At 44.3% G+C, this 21,006-nt stretch overlaps 1 protein-coding gene across 3 annotated transcripts in view; it reads right to left on the minus strand.

Annotated features, from left to right (window-relative positions):
* LOC121554138 (rho GTPase-activating protein 6) overlaps positions 1-21,006 on the minus strand; it is a 98,500-nt gene that overhangs the window by 27,128 nt on the left and 50,366 nt on the right. For all 3 annotated transcript variants that reach the window (XM_041867589.2, XM_041867588.2, XM_041867590.1), the window contains exons 2-3: positions 19,587-19,743; positions 488-559 (exon numbers count right to left, since the gene is read on the minus strand). In XM_041867589.2, the coding sequence (XP_041723523.1) occupies positions 488-559; positions 19,587-19,743 (229 nt within the window). The remainder of the gene's footprint in view (positions 1-487; positions 560-19,586; positions 19,744-21,006) is intronic.

Consider the following 21,006-nt stretch of genomic DNA (forward strand, 5'->3'; position numbering starts at 1 on the left):
TATAGTGTATAATGTGTAGTGTGTAGTGTGTAGTGTATAGTGTGTAGTGTGTAGTGTGTAGTTTATAGTGTAGTGTGTAGTGTGTAGTGTGTGTAGTGTGTAGTGTGTAGTGTATAGTGTGTAGTGTATAGTGTATAGTGTGTAGTGTGTAGTGTGTAGTGTGTGTAGTGTGTAGTGTGTAGTGTGTAGTGTGTAGTGTATAGTGTATAGTGTATAGTGTATAGTGTATAGTGTAGTGTGTAGTGTAGTGTGTAGTGTGTAGTGTGTAGTTTATAGTGTAGTGTGTAGTGTGTAGTGTGTAGTGTGTAGTGTAGTGTGTATTGTGTAGTTTATAGTGTAGTGTGTAGTGTGTAGTGTGTAGTGTGTAGTGTGTAGTTTATAGTGTAGTGTGTAGTGTGTAGTGTGTAGTTTATAGTGTAGTGTGTAGTGTGTAGTGTGTAGTTTATAGTGTAGTGTGTAGTGTGTAGTTTATAGTGTAGTGTGTTACCTCGCTCTTTCTCTTTCTTCTCTTTTGAGGAGTCAAACTTCCTCCTGAGTGATTTCCTCCTCTTTTGGATTTCTATAAAAAGGGCACAAAACAGAGGTTGTTAATTTTATTTAATTTGTATTATTTTTAATGCAAGAAAAGAGGGTGTTTGTTAGTGAAGGATGATGATGTATCGTATCAATGTACTGTTTGTTAGTGAAGGATGATGATGTATCGTATCAATGTACTGTTTGTTAGTGAAGGATGATGATGTATCGTATCAATGTACTGTTTGTTAGTGAAGGATGATGATGTATCGTATCAATGTACTGTTTGTTAGTGAAGGATGATGATGTATCGTATCAATGTACTGTTTGTTAGTGAAGGATGATGATGTATCGTATCAATGTACTGTTTGTTAGTGAAGGATGATGATTTATCGTATCAATGCACTGTTTGTTAGTGAAGGATGATGATGTATCGTATCAATGTACTGTTTGTTAGTGAAGGATGATGATGTATCGTATCAATGTACTGTTTGCTTGTTGATGTTTTCAACTGAGATCTTTATGATCTGTGTCGTACTTGTAGTTAATTTAATCTTACGTCCCAAATGGCACCCTATTCCCTATATAGTGCATTACTCCCTATGGTGAACAGTAGTGCACTATGTACGGGATAAGGCGCCATTTGGGACGTTTCCTTGGTAACGTTGTGTTTAGTACTACCCCTCCCACCATTCCGTGTAAAGAAGGAACCATAAACAAACACAGATGTAAACCAGCAAGACTTTAGCAAGAAAACCCACCAGAGTGAAGACCAAACCAGAGAAAACATAACACACACACACACACACACACACACAAACACACACACACACACACACACACACATACACACACACGCACACACACACACACACACACACACACACACACACACACACACACACACACACACACACACACACACACACACACACACACACACACCACCCACTGCGCCAAGTTCAATTGCCTTCATTAGCTTTGTCCCTTCCCTGAGAACGCACGTCTCTTCCTCAATTCAGACCTTACTAAGAATATACCTTTTACAACATCGAGTCTTTGTCTGTGTGTTTGCACAGGCCCCAGCCACCTGCACTGGCTGTGTTTATACAAGCCCCAGCCTCCTGTACTGGCTGTTTAGCCTCCAGGCAACACCACACAGATGAAGAACTTGATTTTACAATCTAAACATCCTCTCACTGACCAGCTTTATCTGGAAGACATCAGTGTTTTGTGGTTTACAGTAATATTGTGCAGTGAGTTTTTAACTTTAATACATTTGCAAACATTTCTAAAAACCTGTTTTGCTTTGTCATTATGGGGTATTGTGTGTAGATTGATGAGGAAAATAATCAATTTAATACATTTTAGAATAAGGCTGTAACATAACAAAATGTGGAAAGAGTCAAGGGGTCTGAATACTTTCCGAATGCACTGTATGTGTGTATCAAATCAAATCAAATAACATTTTATTAGTTACATACCCGTGTTTAGCAGATGTTATTGCGGGTGTAGCGAAATGCTTGTGCTTCTAGCTCCGACAGTGCGGTAATATCTAACAAGTAATATCTAACAATTTCACAACATATATCCAATACACAACAATCTAATTAAGGAATTAATTAAGAATATATACATATATGGATGAGTGATGTCAGAGTGGCATGGACTAAGATACAGTAGAATAGTATAGAATACAATATATATATATGAGATGAGTAATGCAAGATATGTAAACATTATTAAAGTGGCCAGTGATTTCAATAGGCAGCAGCAGCCTCTAATGTGCTAGTGATGGCTATTTAATAGGGGTGTAACGATCCATCTACTACATCGATGTATCGATTTATATTCCTATGATCCAACTACATCGATCTGTGCTCGGCGAGTTGGCCTTTTGGACAACATATATCAATCTAACATCGTTTTAAAATGTAATAAATCGATTGTATCGATACTAGGAAATAACCCATTGGATTTAAGCACGTCAGACTTTATATGGATGTTTTTTCTTAGCACTTTTAATGATAAAGGCTTTAAACATTACTCAATTCAGTCTGCCTATCCGTGACGTCATCGCCCCGCGCCAGCAGCAGCGCAAAGGCGCAAAGACAACAAAACATAGCATGGCGGACGACAGAGGAGAAGCAGACGAGCGAGAAATTATCAAGCCACCATTGCGGTCCTTACAAGAAACAGGAATCTAGGAAACTTCACCTGCACTGTCCAGTATCCAGGTATTTATTTCAGTCACACTGGTTTAATTTTTGGCTAAAAGGTTACTGAATCGATTTCAAGTCACTGAATCGTTTCGGATCGTATCATTCTAAATGAACCAATATCGTCCTTGAATCGTATCGACAACCACGAATCGTGATACAAATCGAATCGTTGTTAAAACGAATCGTTACACCCCTACTATTTAACAGTCTGATGGCCTTGAGATAGAAGCTATTTTTCATTCTCTCAGTCCCAGCTTTGATGCACCTGTACTGACCTCGCCTTCTGGATGATAGCGGGGTGAACAGGCAGTAGCTCAGGTGGTTGATGTCCTTGATGATCTTTTTGGTTTTCCTGTGACATCGGGTGCTGTAGGTGTCCTGGAGGGCGGGTAGTTTGCCCCCGGTAATGCGTTGTGCAGACCGCACCACCCTCTGGAGAGCCTTGCGGTTGTGGGTGGTGCAGTTGCCGTAGCAGGCGGTGATACAGCTCGACAGGATGCTCTCAATTGTGCATCTGTAAAAGTTTGTGAAGGTTTTAGGTGCCAAGACAAATTGCTTTAGCCTCCTGAGGTTGAAGAGGCTCTGTTGCGCCTTCTTCACCACACTGTCTGTGTGGGTGGTCCATTTCAGTTTGTCAGTGATGTGTACGCCAAGGAAGTTGAAGCTTTCCACCTTCTCCACTGCGGTCCCGTCGATGTGGATAGGGGGGTGCACCCTCTGCTGTTTCCTGAAGTCCACGAAGTCCAGGATCCAGTTGCACAGGGCGGGGTTCAGACCCAGGGCCTCGAGCTTAATGATGAGCTTGGAGGGTACTATGGTGTTGAATGCTGAGCTATAGTCAATGAACAGCATTCTTAAATAGGTATTCCTCTTGTCCAGATGGGATAGGGCAGTGTGCAGAGTGATGGCGATTGCATCGTCTGTGGATCTATTTTGGTGGTAAGCAAATTGAAGTGGGTCTAGGGTGACAGGTAAGGTGGAGGTGATATGATCCTTGACTAGTCTCTCAAAGCACTTTATGATGACAGAGGTGAGTGCTACGGGGCGATAGTTGTTTAGTTCAGTTACCTTTGCTTTCTTGGGTACAGGAACAATGGTGGACATCTTGAGGCAAGTGGGGACAGCAGACTGGGATAGGGAGAGATTGAATATGTCCGTAAACATTCCAGCCAGCTGGTCTGCGCATGCTCTGAGGACGCGGCTAGGGATGCAGTCTGGGCCGGCAGCCTTGCGAGGGTTAACAAGTTTAAATGTTTTACTCACGTCGGCCACGGAGAAGGAGAGCCCACAGTCCTTGGTAGTGGGCCGTGTCGGTGGCACTGTGTTATCCTCAAAGCGGGCGAAGAAGGTGTTTAGCTTGTCCGGAAGCAAGATGTCGGTCTCATCGTCTTGCACCCTTGCTGTTTAGTACTTTGTTTTTGTTGCAGAATCCTTGAACTTCCAAGACCTGCATTATTTTTATTTGTTTCTCTCAACATGACGGGGTTTGGGCACAGATCTAGGATCAGCTTAACCCCCCAGAATCCCAACCCTGAATCAGTATCTAGGGACAACTTAATCCTTTTGTTGGGAAAAAGGGCTGACGGGATAAGAGTGTGGAAGACTGAAATTGAAGTGATCCGAGAAGTCAAATCCCCATGTGGAGAGGTTTGTGTGTGTGTGTGTGTGTGTGTGTGTGTGTGTGTGTGTGTGTGTGTGTGTGTGTGTGTGTGTGTGTGTGTGTGTGTGTGTGTGTGTGTGTGTGTGTGTCAGGGGTTTAGGACGGGTCAAATTCCCATGACTACAGGAAATTAAAGTGTATTTCCACTGCAAAGGACTCCTCCTGCACTCTCCACATGCCAGAGCAAGGGCTAATCTTTGAGCGCTTTCAACGCTCCGTGTGTGTGTATGCGTGTGTGTGTGTTCCTACGTGGTGTGTACTTGGTGTGTGTGTGTGTGTTCCTATGTGCTCTGTACTTTGGTTTTACTATCCTTGTGTGGACCAGAACCTTGTGGGCAAAAAGGCTATTTTAGGCTCAGGGGTTAGGTTTAGAGTTAGGGTTAGGTTTAGAGTTAGGTTTAGAATTAGGGTTTGTGTTTGTGCTGGTATTAAACCTTTGGTTGGCCTATTGCAACTGCTCTGTCTCCATATTGCAAGTCAGTCTGGTCTGGAGAGTGTGGAGGAACATTGGGAATTAGGGTTAGGGTTAGGTTTAGGGTTAGGGTTAGGAGTTAGGTTTAGGAGTTAGGTTTAGGGTTAAGTTTAGCGTTAGGGTTAGGGTTAGGAGTTAGTTTTAGGGTTAAGTTTAGCGTTAGGGGTTAGGGTTAGGGTTATAAATCTGTAATTCTCATTGAAAGCAAGTCTAAGAAGCGGTAGATATGTTCTATGTGCACTATTTCTATTCTTCCCATTCTTAAGTTTCATTTTTGCATCTTTTACTTTGGGTTCTGTACAACAGCTTCAAACAGCTGAAAATACAATATTATTGGTTATGGAAAATAGAGAGAGAGGTGGTGAAATAAATAAATAAATAAAGAAAGAAAGAAAGAAAGAAAGAAAGAAAGAAAGAAAGAAAGAAAGAAAGAAAGAAAGAAAGAAAGAAAGAAAGAAAGAAAGAAAGAAAGAAAGAAAGAAAGAAAGAAAGAAAGAAAGATACAGTGTATATATAGAATCAGGGAGAAAGGCTGCGAGAGAAAAAGAACGACAGAAGGAGAAAGAGAAAGAAGGGAAGTTTGAAAACAATGAAAGACCCTGTGGGGTTACACTATGATGAGAAAATAAAACACAGTCTCACCAAATAAGCACAGATCTTACTGCTAGGAACAGAGATTTCAGAAATAAGCATTGTCAAGGCATTGCCAGGAAACCAACACACACACACACACACACACACACACACACACACACACACACACACACACACACACACACACACTATAAGAATAATAAGCCAGGGCTTCTGGTATTGACTTTAACAGCAGAACAGAACAGAACCTCCATCCGTCCCACCAGGAGTCTGCACCCATAATATGAGACTTCAGTGTGCGTGCTTGCGTACCTGCATGTGTGTGTATATGTGTGTACGTGTATATGTGCGTGTATATAGTTGCGTGTGTGTGTAAATGTGCGTTTGTGTGTATATGTGCGTGTGTGTGTGTATGTATGTGTGTATATATGTGCGTGTGTATACGCGTGTGTGTATGCGTGTGTGTGTGTGTCTGTGTGTGTGTGTGTATATGTGCGTGTATGTGTATACGTGTATGTATATGTGTGTGCGTGCGTGTATATGTGCTTTCACAGCTCGCTCCATAATATACATTCATGAGCCATCATTGACACAATAGTTAGCCTGATAAACCAGGGGAGGTGGCTGGCTAGCTAGTGGAGGCTGACAGGGGAGGTGGCTGGCTAGCTAGTGGAGGCTGACAGGGGAGGTGGCTGGCTAGCTAGTGGAGGCTGACAGGGGAGGTGGCTGGCTAGCTAGTGGAGGCTGACAGGGGAGGTGGCTGGCTAACTAGTGGAGGCTGACAGGGGAGGTGGCTGGCTAGCTAGTGGAGGCTGACAGGGGAGGTGGCTGGCTAACTAGTGGAGGCTGACAGGGGAGGTGGCTGGCTAACTAGTGGAGGCTGACAGGGGAGGTGGCTGGCTAACTAGTGGAGGCTGACAGGGGAGGTGGCTGGCTAGCTAATAGAGGCTGACAGAGTCTCTGTATGAGGTCTCCACCCCATGGAGAGAGACATGAATATTCCCTCAAGTGACTGGCTCTGAATGACTGACCCCCTCCCTTTGACCATTATGAGCACAGACTTCCTCCCTGTGACAGTTATGAGAATGTCCCTGATTAAATGAACATGAAATAAAATGAAATAAAAATGACTGAACTGGCCCCCTCCCTGTGACAGTTATGAGAGAGTTGTGACTAATTGAGGCATGCATGCTTTTTATTTCTTTATATAGCATAGTCATGCTGCTATAGAGCTGTCTAACAATGACATTGACTGATCTGTTTCCTATTCACAGATTCTATAGGGAATTAGTTATAGTACCATAAAGTTACCATAGAATTAGAATTTACTGGAACAAATTCTGTGAAAACCTTTTCTACAACGAGTCTTGATACTATAGCGTTGTCCAGTGACTTTGTCAGTTTTCTATTACAGAATTCGACTACCATAGAATTTCAATTGATTGGAACAAAATAGGTGAAAATCTGTCCATGACTGGGCAAATGCTGTTACTGTAGAACATTTCAATGCTGGATGCTGTATGGTTGTACACAAGAGGTTCGTGGCACCTTAATTAGGGAGGATGGGCTCGTGGTAATAACTGGAGCGGAATTTTTGGAATGGTATCAAGTACATCAAACACGTGGTTTCCAGGTGTTTGATGCCATTCCATTTACTCCGTTCCGGCTATTACTGAGGGGCCCAGGAGTAGGGTGAAGTTTCCCCTAGACGCTGATCCTAATTCAGTTTTGCATTTTCCCCACTAATGGTTAAGGTTAGGATTGGGGGAGGGGAAGCTGATCCTAGATCTGTACCCAGGGGAAACTTCACCCCGGAGAGAGTGGCCTGTATCCCTCTGATTCCAGAGTTTGGGAAAAGAGAGAAAAAGGAGGGACGAAAAGGATGAAAGAGGGAAAGATAGGGATGAAAGAGGGAAAGAGAGGGTTGAAAGAGGGAAAGAGAGGGATGAAAGAGGGAAAGAGAGGGTTGAAAGAGGGAAAGAGAGGGATGAAAGAGGGATTGAGAGGGATGAAAGAGGGAGAGAGAGGGATGAAAGAGGAAAGAGAGGGATGAAAGAGGGAGAGAGAGGGATGAAAGAGGAAAGAGAGGGATGAAAGAGGGAAAGAGAGGGATGAAAGAGGGAGAGAGAGGGATGAAAGAGGGAGAGAGAGGGATGAAAGAGGGAGAGAGAGGGATGAGAGGGAGAGAGAGGGATGAAGAGGGAGAGAGAGGGATGAAAGAGGGAAAGAGACGGATGAAAGAGGGAAAGAGACGGATTAAAGAGGGAGAGAGAGGGATGAAAGAGGGAAAGAGAGGGATGAAAGAGGGAGAGAGAGGGATGAAAGAGGGAGAGAGAGGGAGAGAGAGGGATGAAAGAGGGAGAGAGAGGGATGAAGAGGGAGAGAGAGGGATGAAAGAGGGAAAGAGACGGATGAAAGAGGGAAAGAGACGGATGAAAGAGGGAGAGAGAGGGATGAAAGAGGGAGAGACAGGGTTGAAAGAGGGAGAGAGAGGGATGAAAGTGGGAAAGAGAGGGATGAAAGAGGGAAAGAGAGGGTTGAAAGAGGGGGAGAGAGGGATGAAAGAGGGAGAGAGAGGGATGAAAGAGGGAAAGAAAGGGTTGAAAGAGGGGGAGAGAGGGATGAAAGAGGGAGAGAGAGGGATGAAAGAGGGGGAAAGAGAGGGATGAAAGAGGGAAAGAGAGGGTTGAAAGAGGGGGAGAGAGGGATGAAAGAGGGAGAGAGAGTGATGAAAGAGGGAAAGAGAGGGTTGAAAGAGGGGGAGAGAGGGATGAAAGAGGGAGAGAGAGGGATGAAAGAGGGAAAGAGAGGGTTGAAAGAGGGGGAGAGAGGGATGAAAGAGGGAGAGAGAGGGATGAAAGAGGGAGAGACAGGGTTGAAAGAGGGGGAGAGAGGGATGAAAGAGGGAGAGAGAGGGATGAAAGAGGGAGAGAGAGGGATGAAAGAGGGAAAGAGAGGGTTGAAAGAGGGGGAGAGAGGGATGAAAGAGGGAAAGAGTGGGTTGAAAGAGGGGGAGAGAGGGATGAAAGAGGGAGAGAGAGGGATGAAAGAGGGAAAGAGAGGGTTGAAAGAGGGGGAGAGAGGGATGAAAGAGGAGGAGAGAGGGATGAAAGAGAGGGTTGAAAGAGGGAAAGAGAGGGTTGAAAGAGGGGGAAAGAGAGGGATGAAAGAGGGAAAGAGAGGGTTGAAAGAGGGGGAAAGAGAGGGATGAAAGAGGGAAAGAGAGGGTTGAAAGAGGGGGAGAGAGGGATGAAAGAGGGGGAAAGAGAGGGATGAAAGAGGGAAAGAGAGGGTTGAAAGAGGGAAAGAGAGGGATGAAAGAGGGGGAAAGAGAGGGATGAAAGAGGGAAAGAGAGGGTTGAAAGAGGGGGAAAGAGAGGGATGAAAGAGGGAAAGAGAGGGTTGAAAGAGGGGAGAGAGGGATGAAAGAGGGGGAAAGAGAGGGATGAAAGAGGGAAAGAGAGGGTTGAAAGAGGGAAAGAGAGGGATGAAAGAGGGGGAAAGAGAGGGATGAAAGAGGGAAAGAGAGGGTTGAAAGAGGGGAGAGAGGGATGAAAGAGGGAGAGAGAGGGATGAAAGAGGAGGAGAGAGGGATGAAAGAGGGGGAAAGAGAGGGAGAGACAGGGTTGAAAGAGGAGGAGAGAGGGATGAAAGAGGGGGAAAGAGAGGGATGAAAGAGGGAAAGAGAGGGTTGAAAGAGGGGGAAAGAGAGGGATGAAAGAGGGAAAGAGAGGGTTGAAAGAGGGGGAGAGAGGGATGAAAGAGGGAGAGAGAGGGATGAAAGAGGAGGAGAGAGGGATGAAAGAGAGGGTTGAAAGAGGGAAAGAGAGGGTTGAAAGAGGGAAAGAGAGGGATGAAAGAGGGGGAAAGAGAGGGATGAAAGAGGGAAAGAGAGGGTTGAAAGAGGGGGAAAGAGAGGGATGAAAGAGGGAAAGAGAGGGTTGAAAGAGGGGGAGAGAGGGATGAAAGAGGGGGAAAGAGAGGGATGAAAGAGGGAAAGAGAGGGTTGAAAGAGGGAAAGAGAGGGATGAAAGAGGGGGAAAGAGATGGATGAAAGAGGGAAAGAGAGGGTTGAAAGAGGGGGAGAGAGGGATGAAAGAGGGAGAGAGAGGGATGAAAGAGGAGGAGAGAGGGATGAAAGAGAGGGTTGAAAGAGGGAAAGAGAGGGTTGAAAGAGGGGGAGAGAGGGATGAAAGAGGGAGAGAGAGGGATGAAAGAGGAGGAGAGAGGGATGAAAGAGAGGGTTGAAAGAGGGAAAGAGAGGGTTGAAAGAGGAGGAGAGAGGGATGAAAGAGGGAGAGAGAGTGATGAAAGAGGGAAAGAGAGGGTTGAAAGAGGGGAGAGAGGGATGAAAGAGGGAGAGAGAGGGATGAAAGAGGGAGAGAGAGGGATGAAAGAGGGGGAGAGAGGGATGAAAGAGGGAGAGACAGGGTTGAAAGAGGGGAGAGAGGGATGAAAGAGGAAAGAGAGGGATGAAAGAGGGAAAGAGAGGGTTGAAAGAGGGGGAGAGAGGGATGAAAGAGGGAGAGAGAGTGATGAAAGAGGGAAAGAGAGGGTTGAAAGAGGGGGAGAGAGGGATGAAAGAGGGAGAGAGAGGGATGAAAGAGGGAGAGAGAGTGATGAAAGAGGGAAAGAGAGGGATGAAAGAGGGGGAAAGAGAGGGATGAAAGAGGGAAAGAGAGGGTTGAAAGAGGGGGAGAGAGGGATGAAAGAGGGAGAGAGAGTGATGAAAGAGGGAAAGAGAGGGTTGAAAGAGGGGGAGAGAGGGATGAAAGAGGGAGAGAGAGGGATGAAAGAGGGAAAGAGAGGGTTGAAAGAGGGGGAGAGAGGGATGAAAGAGGGAGAGAGAGGGATGAAAGAGGGGGAAAGAGAGGGATGAAAGAGGGGGCGAGAGGGGGCGAGAGGGATGAAAGAGGGAAAGAGAGGGTTGAAAGAGGGAGAGAGAGGGATGAAAGAGGGAGAGAGAGGGATGAAAGAGGGAAAGAGAGGGTTGAAAGAGGGGGAGAGAGGGATGAAAGAGGGAGAGAGAGGGATGAAAGAGGGGGAAAGAGAGGGATGAAAGAGGGAAAGAGAGGGTTGAAAGAGGGGGAGAGGGGACCACTGCGCCTCCCGAGTGGCGCAGTGGTCTAAGGCACTGCATCGCAGTGCTAGCTGTGCCACTAGAGATCCTGGTTCGAATCCAGGCTCTGTCATAGCCGGCCGTGACCGAGAGACCCATGGGGCGGCGCACAATTGGCCCAGCGTCGTCCAGGGTAGGGGAGGGAATGGCCGGCAGGGATGTAGCTCAGTTGGTAGAGCATGGCGTTTGCAACGCCAGGGTTGTGGGTTCGTTTCCCACGGGGGGCATAAAAAAATAATGTATGCACTCACTAACTGTAAGTCGCTCTGGACAAGAGCGTCTGCTAAATGACTAAAATGTAAAATGAAAGAGGGAGAGAGAGATGAAAGAGGGAAAGAGAGGGATGAAAGAGGGAAAGAGAGGGATGAAAGAGGGAAAGAGGGGGAGAGAGGGATGAAAGAGGGGGAGAGAGGGATGAAAGGATGAAAGAGAGTGTTGAAATAGGGAGAGAGAGGGTTGAAAGAGGGGGAGAGAGCGGGATGAAAGAGGGAGAGAGAGGGATGAAAGAGGGAGAGAGATGGATGAAAGAGGGAGAGAGAGGGTTGAAAGAGGGGGAGAGATGGATGAAAGAGGGAGAGAGAGGGTTGAAAGAGGGGGAGAGAGGGTTGAAAGAGGGGGAGAGAGGGATGAAAGGATGAAAGAGAGTGTTGAAATAGGGAGAGAGAGGGTTGAAAGAAGGGGAGAGAGGGGTGAAAGAGGGAGAGAGAGGGAGGGATGAAAGAAGGATGAAAGAGGGGGAGGGAGGGATGAAAGAGGGAGAGGGAGGGATGAAAGACGGAGATGACGAAAGAGGGAGTAGAGAGATGAAAGAGGGATGAATGAGGAAGAGAGAGGGATAAAAGAGGGCGAGAGAGGGGTGAAAGAGGGGCAAAGCAGGGAAAAAAAACTCTTCCTGTAAGTGATGCGGACTAACGATTAATTATATTACGTAAAACATACAGATGTAGGCTCTTCATTTGAGCCAGTTTGCTACAGCATGAAAATAATCCTGCAGCAACAGGATATGTGAATTATTATGTGGATTATAATTAGCTGACATTTTTTTGTAGCGGTTGATACATTTTTTGTTAGGGCAAATCAAGTCTGACATTTTAAAGTGGAAATTACTTTAGAAGCCATTTTAAACCTGAATATAGTTTGCATTTCCTGCTGTGCAAGAAAGTTCTCAGCAACAAAAGAGTGATCAAATGAAGATCCTACATCTGTACTGCAGATAATTCTCACATTGCAGGTTTCCGGTCCAACATATGGCAAACATATGCAATGAATCTACTACGTGCTTCTCAAGGCTGAATCCCAAATGATTCACAATGATAAAAGCATCCATGGGAACAAATGGATAAAACATGGATGTGCTGGGTAAAAAATTGGGTTGACAAAGGACTTGATTGTGTTATGAAACCAACCAGCTACTAACCCAAAGTTAACTAACTGAAGTTCCCTCTAGGTAAAATGTTAACATATCTTGCACTACTCATCTCATATGTGTTGTGTTTTAAGCTGTCCTTTATCAAATCTTATGGTATATGTTACTGGTTGAAGCAGATATTAAAAAATGTATGCTCTCACTAACTGTAAGTCACTCTGGATAAGAGCGTCTGCTAAATGACTAAAATGTAAATGTAAAATAAAGTTATTCTATTATATTCTCCATTCCTAACGATTGTGACCAAAAAGTTACACTTTCCAATACATGTTTTTATTTGTAAAAATACAGGAGTCTCTTCTACTCTTTTACTTCAGGTCAAAAAAAAACTCACGCAGTAAATCAATGAAAAGAGACGTTGTATAACTTTTGTATAACTTTTGAATGTTATTCTGTTGCTTTGACCAATTCTGTTGCTATTCTGTTGCTTTGACAGTGTCCTAGACAGTTGACTGATTAGAGAGAGTTCAGGGGTTAAAAGTCAAGAGGTTAACATTCTTAAAGTAGACATGGCTGGAGAAGCACTGAGTCTGTTCAGGGTAATGCCTCTTACGTAACCCTGGTGACAAGAGAGAGGAATGTAACCCCTCCTACTCCTACTATTCTTCTTCCTCCTGCTTCTGAATTAGATTTGATTAGATTGGACTTCTTACTCCTACAGTACTCTTCTCTTCCATCTCAAGTTAGGCTATTTCAGAGCTGTTTTGACGGATTTACTATTTACTGGTACTGTAAACTTCTCTCTGAGATTTATTGAAGTAATATAGGCTGGGAGTGGTGGTGGAATGAGCAGAAAACAGGTAGTGAGCTTCTGTTTACTGAAGGCCCTAAGGGTTTTCTTAAGAATCTGGAGATCATATTATACTGTATGTCATATCCCTGTCTTATCACTAATCCCTCTTGATCTTGTTCAATGATATGTATAGCAAAGTATAATTAATTAAGAAATTACAATCAGCGAGAATCAGCGTTTTTACAGGACTTTATGTTCGCGTCCATCCTGTCTAGCATGGCCATAGAGTCTACTCCTCCTGTCTAGTATGGCCATAGTCTACTCCTCCTGTCTAGCATGGCCATAGAGTCTACTCCTCCTTTCTAGTATGGCCATAGAGTCTACTCCTCCTGTCTAGTATGGCCATAGAGTCTACTCCTCCTGTCTAGTATGGCCATAGAGTCTACTCCTCCTGTCTAGTATGGCCATAGAGTCTACTCCTCCTTTCTAGTATGGCCATAGTCTACTCCTCCTTTCTAGTATGGCCATAGAGTCTACTCCTCCTTTCTAGTATGGCCATAGAGTCTACTCCTCCTTTCTAGTATGGCCATAGAGTCTACTCCTCCTTTCTAGTATGGCCATAGAGTCTACTCCTCCTTTCTAGTATGGCCATAGAGTCTACTCCTCCTTTCTAGTATGGCCATAGAGTCTACTCCTCCTGTCTAGCATGGCCATAGAGTCTACTCCTCCTGTCTAGCATGGCCATAGAGTCTACTCCTCCTGTCTAGCATGGCCATAGAGTCTACTCCTCCTGTCTAGTATGGCCATAGAGTCTACTCCTCCTTTCTAGCATGGCCATATAGTCTACTCCTCCTTTCTAGCATGGCCATAGAGTCTACTCCTCCTTTCTAGTATGGCCATAGAGTCTACTCCTCCTTTCTAGTATGGCCATAGAGTCTACTCCTCCTTTCTAGTATGGCCATAGAGTCTACTCCTCCTTTCTAGTATGGCCATAGAGTCTACTCCTCCTTTCTAGTATGGCCATAGTCTACTCCTCCTTTCTAGTATGGCCATAGAGTCTACTCCTCCTTTCTAGCATGGCCATAGAGTCTACTCCTCCTGTCTAGTATGGCCATAGAGTCTACTCCTCCTGTCTAGCATGGACATAGTCTACTCCTCCTGTCTAGTATGGCCATAGAGTCTACTCCTCCTGTCTAGCATGGCCATAGAGTCTACTCCTCCTTTCTAGTATGGCCATAGAGTCTACTCCTCCTGTCTAGTATGGCCATAGAGTCTACTCCTCCTTTCTAGCATGGCCATAGAGTCTACTCCTCCTTTCTAGTATGGCCATAGAGTCTACTCCTCCTTTCTAGTATGGCCATAGAGTCTACTCCTCCTTTCTAGTATGGCCATAGAGTCTACTCCTCCTGTCTAGCATGGCCATAGAGTCTACTCCTCCTTTCTAGCATGACCATAGAGTCTACTCCTCCTGTCTAGTATGGCCATAGAGTCTACTCCTCCTTTCTAGTATGGCCATAGAGTCTACTCCTCCTTTCTAGTATGGCCATAGTCTACTCCTCCTTTCTAGCATGGCCATAGAGTCTACTCCTCCTGTCTAGTATGGCCATAGTCTACTCCTCCTTTCTAGTATGGCCATAGAGTCTACTCCTCCTGTCTAGCATGGCCATAGAGTCTACTCCTCCTGTCTAGTATGGCCATAGAGTCTACTCCTCCTGTCTAGTATGGCCATAGAGTCTACTCCTCCTTTCTAGTATGGCCATATACTGTAGTAATTACTCCTCACTTGTAAAGTTCTGGGGACTTCCATCTCATATAACATAACATATTTCTGTTCTTTTAGCATGGCCATATTTTAACTACTACCCCTTCCTCTGTACTTCTGGGGATGCTGATGTTGAAGACGAGGTCCCTCTCCTTCAGATTCAAACCCCAATTGAGCAATGAAGAGCTTTACAATCTGGAGAGAGACCAGCATTGTACACATATCTCTGTCCGTCCTTTCTGGCATGGCCATAGTGTAACAGACCTATCAGTTCTGTAGCTCTGGGGATGCTGATGTTGAAATCCAGGTCCCTCTCCTCTCTCATCTCTCTTCCTCGCTTTCTCTTTTTGAACGCGGAATGAGGGAGAACTCGGTTTTGTTGTTTTGAAAAGTTGGTTGTTTTGAAAGTGTATTGGAAAGTTCTTTGTAGCTAGCTAACTTTTTAGTTTGGATCCCGCGACGCAGTTTGCATCAGTTGCTGGGACTGCTAGTCTCTGTCCAGTGATCCTGCCGACCAAGGACATGTCTGAGGAGCTATTTGGCGTAGCAGCTATCCTTGCTGCTAGCTAGCAGCATATAAAGCTAGCAGGGTTTTCTTGAGGGCTTGAACGCAGCCCGCGACGTGGTTAGCCATTGTGGCTGGGACCGCAGATTGTCCCGGGTTCGTGGCTGTCTAGATCCCTGCTGTTTGTTGTTTTAAATCTTCCCTGTGACCTCCCTGTCTGGAACTGCGAGGAGTAACAGCGTAATATACGTTGCTAGCTACCATGACAAAGACCAAAGCCGGCGGGAGTAACGTTGTCGAGGACAATGGTGTCTCTCTATCACACTTGAAGGATATTTTAAACGAACAAAAATAGTTCTACAAGCAGTTGTTACAACAACAAGAAAATAGCTTCAAGTGTTTTGTCCAAATGCTGGTGGATTCAACTAATAAAAGAATGGAGCCAGAGAGGTCCAGGACCTGAAGAACAGTTTGCAGTTCTCCCAGGGTCAACTCGATGAGTTGAAATAGGAGAACGGCAAGATGACAGCAATCTGTAAGTCATTGAGAGAGGACATCAGTTCTGTATGTGAATCCATGATAATCTCGAGGGACAATCAAGGCGTAACAACATGGTTGTGGACGAAATTGCAGAATCTCCACATGAGACCTGGACGGAGTCTGAGGACAAAGTGAGGGAAATGATCTCTGAGAAATTGAAGATGGACCACAGGAAGATTGAGGTGGAGCGCGCCCACAGGACTGGAAAACCCACCACCGGCCCAGGTGACAGGCCCAGGCCGATAGTGGTTCCTGAGGTTCAAGGACAAGGTAGCTGTTCTGGAAAGAGCCAAGAACCTGTGAGGTATATCCTCCTCAACGAGGACTATCCTGAAGCTGTGCACCAGAAGAGGAAATAACTTATCACAGCCATGAAAGCTGCCAGAGCGCGTGGGGACATTGCTTACATCCGCTATGACAGGCTCATTGTCCACCCTCCCTTCCAGAAGCCTGGAAGGGATGAGAGAGCCAATTATTGATAAACATGCACCTGTTAAGAAACTGACTGTTAGAACTGTTAAGGCTCCATGGATTGATGGGGAATTGAAAAACTATATGGTTGAAAGAAATGGGACAAAAGGAGTGGCTAATATGTCTGGCTGCACACTTGACTGGCTGACTTACTGCAAATTGAGAAATTATGTGACTAAACTCAACAAAAAGAAGAAGAAACTGTATTATGAAGCCAAGATCAATGATATAAAGAATGATGGAAAAAAACGTTTGAGTACTTTAAATGAATTTATAGGCAGTATTTCAAATTCAACTCCATCTTTCATCAAATCAGATGCATTGTTCATCACAAAACCATGTGATGTTGCCAAAGTGGCAAACTTAGGCAGGAAATGCCAACAATGAACAGCGAGCCATCGTATTCATGCATAAAAAAATTAAAATAATGAAAGAAAAGCATTGCAAGTTTTAATTTTGTAAAGTTAGTGTGGGAGAGCTGGAACAATTATTGTTATCGATCAATAATGACAAACCTCCTGGTATTGACAACTTAGATGGAAAGCTACTGAGGATGGTAGATGACTCTATAGCCACTCCTATCTGTCATATCTTTAATCTGAGCCTAGAGGAAAGTCTTTGTCCTCAGGCCTGGAGGGAAGCCAAAGTAATTCCGCTACCCAACAGTGGTAAAGCGGCCTTTACTGGTTCTAACAGCAGACCTATAAGCTTGCTGCCAGCTCTTAGCAAACTGTTGGGAAAATGGTGTTTGACCAAATACAATGCTATTTCTCTGTAAACAAATTAACAACAGACTTTCAGCATGCTTATAGAGAAGGGCACTCAATGTGTACTGCACTGACACAAATGACTGATGACTGGTTGGAAGAAATTGATAATAAGTTTGTGGGAACTGTACTGTTAGATTTCAGTGCAGCCTTTGCTATTATTGACCATAACCTGTTGCTGAAAAAACGTATGTGGTATGGCTTTTCAACCTCTGCCGTATCGTGGATTCAGAGCTACAGTGGGGAAAAAAAGTATTCAGTCAGCCACCAATTGTGCAAGTTCTCCCACTTAAAAAGATGAGAGAGGCCTGTAATTTTCATCATAGGTACATGTCAACTATGAGAAAAAAAAATGAGAAAAAAAAATCCAGAAAATCACATTGTAGGATTTTTCATGAATTTATTTGCAAATTATGGTGGAAAATAAGTATTTGGTCACCTACAAACAAGCAAGATTTCTGGCTCTCACAGACCTGTAACTTCTTCTTTAAGAGGCTCCTCTGTCCTCCACTCGTTACCTGTATTAATGGCACCTGTTTGAACTTGTTATCAGTATAAAAGACACCTGTACACAACCTCAAACAGTCACACTCCAAACTCCACTATGGCCAAGACCAAAGAGCTGTCAAAGGACACCAGAAACAAAATTGTAGACCTGCACCAGGCTGGGAAGACTGAATCTGCAATAGGTAAGCAGCTTGGTTTGAAGAAATCAACTGTGGGAGCAATTATTAGGAAATGGAAGACATACAAGACCACTGATAATCTCCCTCGATCTGGGGCTCCACGCAAGATCTCACCTCGTGGGGTCAAAATGATCACAAGAACGGTGAGCAAAAATCCCAGAACCACACGGGGGAACCTAGTGAATGACCTGCAGAGAGCTGGGACCAAAGTAACAAAGCCTACCATCAGTAACACACTACGCCGCCAGGGACTCAAATCCTGCAGTGCCAGACGTGTCCCCCTGCTTAAGCCAGTACATGTCCAGGCCCGTCTGAAGTTTGCTAGAGTGCATTTGGATGATCCAGAAGAGGATTGGGAGAATGTCATATGGTCAGATGAAACCAAAATAGAACTTTTTGGTAAAAACTCAACTCGTCGTGTTTGGAGGACAAAGAATGCTGAGTTGCATCCAAAGAACACCATACCTACTGTGAAGCATGGGGGTGGAAACATCATGCTTTGGGGCTGTTTTTCTGCAAAGGGACCAGGACGACTGATCCGTGTAAAGGAAAGAATGAATGGGGCCATGTATCGTGAGACTTTGAGTGAAAACCTCCTTCCATCAGCAAGGGCATTGAAGATGAAACGTGGCTGGGTCTTTCAGCATGACAATGATCCCAAACACACCGCCCGGGCAATGAAGGAGTGGCTTCGTAAGAAGCATTTCAAGGTCCTGGAGTGGCCTAGCCAGTCTCCAGATCTCAACCCCATAGAAAATCTTTGGAGGGAGTTGAAAGTCTGTGTTGCCCAGCGACAGCCCCAAAACATCACTGCTCTAGAGGAGATCTGCATGGAGGAATGGGCCAAAATACCAGCAACAGTGTGTGAAAACCTTGTGAAGACTTACAGAAAACGTTTGACCTGTGTCATTGCCAACAAAGGGTATATAACAAAGTATTGAGAAACTTTTGTTATTGACCAAATACTTATTTTCCACCATAATTTGCAAATAAATTCATTAAAAATCCTACAATGTGATTTTCTGGATTTCTTTTTCTCATTTTGTCTGTCATAGTTGACGTGTACCTATGATGAAAATTACAGGCCTCTCTCATCTTTTTAAGTGGGAGAACTTGCACAATTGGTGGCTGACTAAATAAAAATGGTATCTATCCAATAGAACTCAAAGTGTTTTCTTTAATGGAAGCTTCTCTAAAACTAAGAGCATTGTATTTGATACATATCATTCCCTAAGTTCTAGACCTCATCTGAATTTGGTAATGAATGGTGTGGCTGTTGAACATGTTGAGGAGACTAAATTACTTGGCGTTACCTTAGATTGTAAACTGTCATGGTCAAAACAAATAGATTCAATGGTTATAAAGATGGGGAGAGGTCTGTCCGTAACAAAGAGATGCTCTGCTTTTTTGACACCACACTCCAAAAAGCAGGCTCTAGTTTTGTTTTAACTTTATTATTGTCCAGTCGTGTGGTCGAGTGCTGCAAGGAAAGACCTAGTTAAGCTGCAGCTGCAGCTGGCCCAAAACAGAGCGGCACGTCTTGCTCTTCACTGTAATCACAGGGCTGATATAAATACTATGCATGCCAGTCTCTCTTGGCTAAGAGTTGAGGAGAGACTGCCTGCATCACTTCTTATTTTTATAAGAAACATTAATTTGTTGAAAATCCCAAATTGTTTGCATAGTCAACTTACACACAGCTCTGACACTTACCCCACCAGACATGCCACCAGGGGTCTTTTCAAAGTCACCAAATCCAGAACAAATTCAAGAAAGCGTACAGTATTATATAGAGCCATTATTGCATGAAACTCCATTCCATCTCATATTGCTCAAATAAACAACAAACCTGGTTACAAAAAACAGATGAAGCAACACCTCACGGCACAACGCCTCTCCCCTACTTGACATAGATAGTTTGTGTGTATGTATTGATATGTAGGCTATGTGTGCCTTTAAAAAATATATATATGTAGTTCTGTCCTTGTCTATTAATGTTCTGTAATGTTTCATGTTTCATGTTTTGTGTGGACCCCAGGAAGAGTAGCTGCTGCTTTTGCAACAGCTAATGGGGATCCTAATATAAAATACCAAATACCACATTTCAGTTCCATACCTCTGGGGATGCTGATGTTGAAGTCCAGGTCCCTCTTCTCCAGATGGTAACAGGCCACCTCCTGCAGCCGGGCTCGCTCCAGCTCAGACAGGCTCTGGATGGGTACTGGCTGCAGACGGACACTCTGGCCCAGCATGGTTGCCCACGTATGGTCACCCTGGAGGAGAGAGAGAGAAAAAGACAGGGATAGTGTTAGATGTGTATAAACATATGTACAGTGCATTCGGAAAATATTTAAACCCCTTGACTTTTTCCACATTTTGTTATGTTACAGCCTTATTCTAAAATGGATTAAATAAAAAATAAAAAACTCAGCTATCTACACACAATACCCCATAATGACAAAGTGAAAACCGTTTGTTTAGAAATGTTTGCACATTTATAAAAAACAAACCAGAAATACCTTATTTACATAAGTATTCAGACCCTTTGCTATGAGACTCGAAATTGAGCTCAGATGCATCCTGTTTACACTAATCATCCTTGAGATGTTTATACAACTTGATCGGAGTCCATCTGTGGTAAATTCAATTGATTGGGCATGATTTGAAAAGGCACACACCTGTCTATATAAGGTCCCACAGTTGACAGTGCATGTCAGAGCAAAAACCAAGCCATGAGGTCGAAGGAATTGTCCGTAGAGCTCCGAGACAGAATTGTGTCGAGGCACAGATCTGGGGAAGGGTAACAAAAATATTCTGCAGCATTGAAGGTCCCCAAGAACACAGTGGCCTCCATCATTCCTACAGCTGGCCGCCCGGGCAAACTGAGCAATCGGGGGAGAAGGGCCTTGGTCAGAGAGGTGACCAAGAACCTGATGGTCATTCTGACAGAGCTCTAGAGTTCCTCTGTGGAGATGGGAATGCCAAGTGTCACATCTGGAGGAAACCTGGCACCATCCCTACGGTGAAGCATGGTAGTGGCAGCATCATGCTGTAGGTATGCAAAGCTAACATCAAGGCAAACGGTGGCTATTTGAAGAATCACAAATATAAAATATATTCTGATTTGTTTAACACTTTTTTGGCTAATACATGATTCCATATATGTTATTTCATAGTTCTGATGTATTCACTATTATTCTACAATGTAGAAAATAGTAAAAATATAGAAAAAAACCTTGAATGAGTAGGCGTTCTAAAACTTTTGACCGGTAGTGTAGGGTGCGTCCCAAATGGCACCCTATTCCCTACATAGTGCACTACTTTTAACCAGGGACTATATAGGGAATAGGCTGCCATTTGTGATGCATACATAGCCAGAGGCTAAGCCTACTGAGAGCTTAACAACATCTTTACTGTATCTCTTTTCTGTCACTCTGACAGAGCTCTAGAGTTATTCTGGAGATGGGAGAACCTTCCAGAAGGACAACCATCTCTGCATCACGTCTGGAGGAAACCTGGCACCATCCCTACGTTGA

This window comes from Coregonus clupeaformis, unplaced genomic scaffold, assembly GCF_020615455.1.
Source record: "Coregonus clupeaformis isolate EN_2021a unplaced genomic scaffold, ASM2061545v1 scaf0089, whole genome shotgun sequence".
NCBI lineage: Eukaryota > Metazoa > Chordata > Actinopteri > Salmoniformes > Salmonidae > Coregonus > Coregonus clupeaformis.